The sequence below is a fragment of the Orycteropus afer genome, unplaced genomic scaffold (genome assembly GCF_000298275.1).
Source record: "Orycteropus afer afer isolate SDZICR_OR568_19922 unplaced genomic scaffold, OryAfe1.0 scaffold00210, whole genome shotgun sequence".
In the NCBI taxonomy this organism is placed as follows: Eukaryota; Metazoa; Chordata; class Mammalia; order Tubulidentata; family Orycteropodidae; genus Orycteropus; species Orycteropus afer.
Genome location: NW_006921797.1, coordinates 517,839 through 522,721, shown reverse-complemented (window position 1 = coordinate 522,721; position 4,883 = coordinate 517,839). Strand labels below are relative to the sequence as shown.

Sequence of the window (4,883 nt, the reverse complement as noted above, 5' to 3'; positions counted from 1 at the left end):
GGTGTTGGATTTTATCAAATGCCTTTTCTGCATCAATTGATATGATCATGTGGTTCTTTTTCTTTGTTTTATTTATGTGGTGGATGACATTGATTATTTTTCTAATGTTGAACCATTCTTTGCCAAGTATATTTTAAAAGAAAAGAAAATTGTTTTGTGTGAGAGGTTGGGGTTATGACTTTTAAGGTCTCTATCACCTGTAAGATAAAATAATTTTTGAATATACATGTATCTATATTTTCCAGTAGGAGCTCTGGCAGCGTAGCGCCTAAGGCATTTGACTGCAAACCAGAAGGCTGTCGGTTCAAATCCACCAGCCACTCCTCCGAAGGAAGACTGGGCAATCTACTTCTGTAGAAATACCATCTTGGAAACCCAAGGAGGGTTCACTATGAGTTGGAACCGACTCAACGTCAGTGAGTTTGGTTTTTTGGTATATCCCTTGTTGATATGTTACTTTGTAATTGATTAAATCTTTTGCAGGGCTCCAAATTGGTTCGACCTCCTCTTGAGAATTTGCATTTCCACTCCAGATATAGTGAATCAGTGTCTACATTTGAACAAGGTCTTTATGTGATTCTTATAAACCTCCAGGTTATCCTTATGTATACATAAGAATCTTCTTTCTAGTGTTGTCTAATTCAGTGTACTAGGCACAGTAGGAGTTCAAATAAGATGTTTAAATTAGCTCTGGAGTCTATGTTAAAGATAAATTGAGCTACAGGCTCAATGTATTTCAACAATTGATTGAACTCAGCTGGTCTCAATCAAATATATCTGTTGATTACATTTAAGAGCACTAAATATGCATGAACTTTTTTTTAAAGTCAAAATTAAAAGAAGAAATTTCAGTGAATTGTATTATAATGAGATAGAAGAGTTCTCTTGTTGGGTTTCTATATGATGATATGAAATTATGGCTAGAATTATTTCCCAGAATAGAAAGAAAGCTTTTAATATTAAATTGCAAGTGTGATTATATTACACTTCAAGTATAAAGTTACTGAAAGACTGCCCATAGTATAATCATTTCATACAAATTCTAGTGGTAAGATAGCCACATAAATGAATCATATTCCAAGAATACTTTCAATTTTCAAGATTTCATATCAGAAATAGAAATGGAAGCCCTAACAAGTTCTTACTTTGGTTTAGTGAAAGCTCCACTCAAATAGCAATCTAGCAAAGGTTCGATGAGTATCATAGACAGTATCTGTGATGTGCTCATGTAATTCCAGTCAGGAAGGAAATGGATTAAAAAAAGAACAACAAAGGTTTGGTTTCCTTCCTTCCTTCCTCGTTAGAAGACTAAATATAGAAATCAGTGTCCACATCAAGCAATTAATTGTATTTATCAACAATGAATGGTGCATTCTTAATAATAAAAAGTATGGTTCAAGGTATGATGGGCTAGAATAGTCAAGTCATACCCTTTCACCAGTTTCTCAGATTATTTGCTCAGCATACAGATTGAATACGTATGGTGAAAGGATACAACCCTGACACACTCCCTTCCTGATTTAAAACCATACAGTATTCCATTCAATCAACACCAATGGAAGCATCAGTCAAGACATTAGAAGATGTACTGCATTGGGCAAATCTGTTGTAAAAGACTTTTTTCAAGTGCTGAAGAGCAAAGATATCTCCTTGAAGACTAAGGTGCACCTAACCCCGACCATGGTATTTTCAATCCCCTTATATGAGTGGGAGAGCTGGACAATGAATAGGGAAGAGCAAACAAGAGTCTATGCTTTTGAGTTGTGGTGTTGGCCAAGAATACTGAGAGTACCATGGACTGCAAAAAGGACTAACAAATTCGTCCTGGAGGAAGTGCAGCTAGAGTGCTCCTTGGAAGCGAGAATGGCCAGACTTTGTCTCACCTACTTTGGTCATGTTGTCAGAAGGGTCTGTTCTCTGGAGAAGGATATCATGCTTGGTAAAGTGGAGGGTCAACAAAAAAGGGGAAGGCCCTCAAAAAGATGGATTGACACAGTGGCTGCAACGATGGGCTCAGTCACAGCAGGGATCATGAAGCTGGCACAGGACCAGGCAGTGTTTCGTTCTGCTGTACATGAGGTCATTATAAGTCAAAGCCAACTTGACAGCACTTAACAACAACCCTTTCACCACCCCCCACAACAAACCAAATCCACTGCCATCCAGTTGATTCGAACTTATAATCATCCTTTAGGACATAGTAGAACTGCCCCCATAGGGTTTCCAAGGCTATTGATCTTTAAGGAAGTAGACTGACTCATTTTTTTTTTCTGCAGTGCAGCAGGTGAGTTAGAACCACCAACCTTTTGCTTACTAGCCGAATGTTTTAATCACTGTGCCAAGAGCTCCTTTTCTCACCCAGTTAGGAACATGTATCATATTCCAGGGGCAGCAAGATCCACATTTCAGACATTGTGTTGTTGTTGTTGTTGTTGTTACGTGCCATTGAGTCAGTCCTGACTCATAGCAACCCCTCCTTGGGTTTCTAAGGTGATATCACTATGGAAGTAGATTGCCCAACCTTCCTCCAAGGAGTGGCTGGTGGGTTTGAACTGCCAGCCTTCTGGTTAGCAGTCAAGTGCCTTAGGCACTATGCTACCAGAGCTCCTATAGACATTGTGTTAGATGCTCCAAAACCAAACCAAACTTACTGCCATTAAATTGATTCCGACTCATAGCAACCTCCATAGGGTTTCCAAGGCTATAAGTCTTTGTGGAAGCAGACTGCCTCATCTTTCTCCCTCAGAGTGGCTAGTGGGTTTGCACCACTGACCTTTTGGTTAGTAGCCAAATGCCTTAACAAATGCAGCACTATAGCTCCTTATGTTAGGTACTAGAAAGAGAAAAATGTCAGGTGTGAATGTTGGCCTGAGAGCCAAAACCAAATCCAAACCAAACCCACTGCAACTGAGTTGATTCTGACTCATAGAGACTCTACAGGACAGGATAGAACTGCCTTATAGGGTTTCCAAGGCATAATCTTTATGGAAGCAGACTGCCTCAACTTTCTCCCATGGAGCAGCTGGTGGGTTTGAGCCACCAACCTTTTGGTTAGCAGCCCATTGCTTTAATCACAGTGCCACTAGAGCTCCTTTTGGCCTGAGAGAGGCATGGGAGACACTTGGCATAAGCTCATCATGGAACCTAGATGGGGCTCAGAGTTTTTTCTGACCCAGGACTTCCAACAGTCACCAGTATTCTGTAACAGAATTGGCATAAAGGTGACGTCTATTAGTCACTCTGGTAGAAAACCAAAGGTCCTCTGATGACAAGTCTCATTCAAACAATCATAATCATGGTTATTTCCTATGACAATAAACTAAGACCCATTTCATATGTATCCTGCTGAAGTCTGAGTTTTGAACTCTATTCTCAGAAACATGAAACAGAAAACTAATTTAAAAGAAGTTACCTCCACTGCTGCTTTTGCTCTTTCAAATTCCTCTTCTAATGAGTGGTTTCTGGAAAGTAACGAACTTCCCCAGCGCTGTTCTTTGGTCAGTCGAGCCTGAAATGAACCAAACACATGATATTGTAATATTGGAGTCACATAATACAAAAACACAATTATATTTTATTTTCCTACCTTACTTCCCAAGAGTTCAAGAAGCACCTGATCTCATTTTTGGAGCACTCAGCTAGCACGATGTTGCTCCAACTGGGAAGCTGTCAAAGTATGTGTGAGCACACGCATGATCCTTCTAACAAAGGGTTTGAGCTCTGTTTATATTAAAATACCAATGCTCAGACCTCACTTCCCAAAGACCCTACTTTATTCATCATGGTTCCAGGCAGTGACATTTTGGTAAACCTCTATAAATGACTCAAATAAGTAGCTGGGATGGAGAATACTACATAGAAGGGTAGTCCTATAAACTGATTATTTGAGCTTACGCTTCTTAGAAAGACCAAAACCAAAGCCACACCAAACCAGTTTCCATGGAGTTGATTCCAACTCATGGAGACGCCTTATGTGTCAGAGTAGAATTGCCCCATAAGGGTTTCAATGCTGATTTTTTGGGAAGTAGATTTCCAGGCCTTTCTTCTGAGGCATCTCTGGATGGACTAGAACCTCTAACCTTTCAGTTAGAAGCTGAAACTCTTTGCACCACCTGGGGACTTATTAGGAAGACTAGCCTCAGGTAAAACTGTAAAAGCTACAGAGATAGAAGTGTGGCTTCTGAGCCTGTCTCCTTATTAATCAGCAGATCTTCATGCTGATTTCTTTCCTATGCCTTCCTTCTATTAGCATTTACCTGTCTATGTTCCATTTCTTCAGGATACCACTCTTTGTTATATAATGAGACACTTAGATAAAATCATATCTGATAACGCCAACTGCTTTGTCACAATTAACACATCTTAACCTAGTTAAATGCAAGTATTTCCAGACCCCTAATAAATCTGCTGACTTTTTAATGTTATTAATTCTTAATTTCACAAAAATAAATGCATCCTTCTTAAAAAAATAAACATGGTAGATAAGAGGTGCACCTCTACACATTTTCTTCACACTTACATACATACTTGTGGTAGTTAAATTTGTATGTCAACTTGGCTGGGCCTGGACAGCTGGTGGTAGTTATTCCACATGATGAGGCTGGTAATCAACTCCATGGTGGGATCTACCACAAGCAGCTGAGTAGCTGTCTTTGGGATGTGGTCTGCTTCCTGTATATAAGGAGCAGCCTTGGGAATGGTCTCTAGCTTATGGCACGGTTGGACCTGCATGTAGCCGTGCCATTGTTCAGCAGCCTGCCATGCTCTGCCGACCTTGGAACTTACAACGGACTTGAATTAATGGCCTGCCATGTGGTTTGGTAACGTCGGGACTGTGTCTTTTTACTTGTCAACCTTGGGCTTGGCAGCCTCAGTAGCCAGCA

General features: G+C 40.1%; 1 protein-coding gene across 1 annotated transcript in view; it reads right to left on the bottom strand.

Moving 5' to 3' along the window:
• Positions 1-4,883, bottom strand: part of PEX5L (peroxisomal biogenesis factor 5 like) — a 260,974-nt gene that overhangs the window by 91,821 nt on the left and 164,270 nt on the right. The window contains exon 9 of the mRNA XM_007948257.2: positions 3,413-3,508. Within this exon, the coding sequence (XP_007946448.2) occupies positions 3,413-3,508 (96 nt within the window). The remainder of the gene's footprint in view (positions 1-3,412; positions 3,509-4,883) is intronic.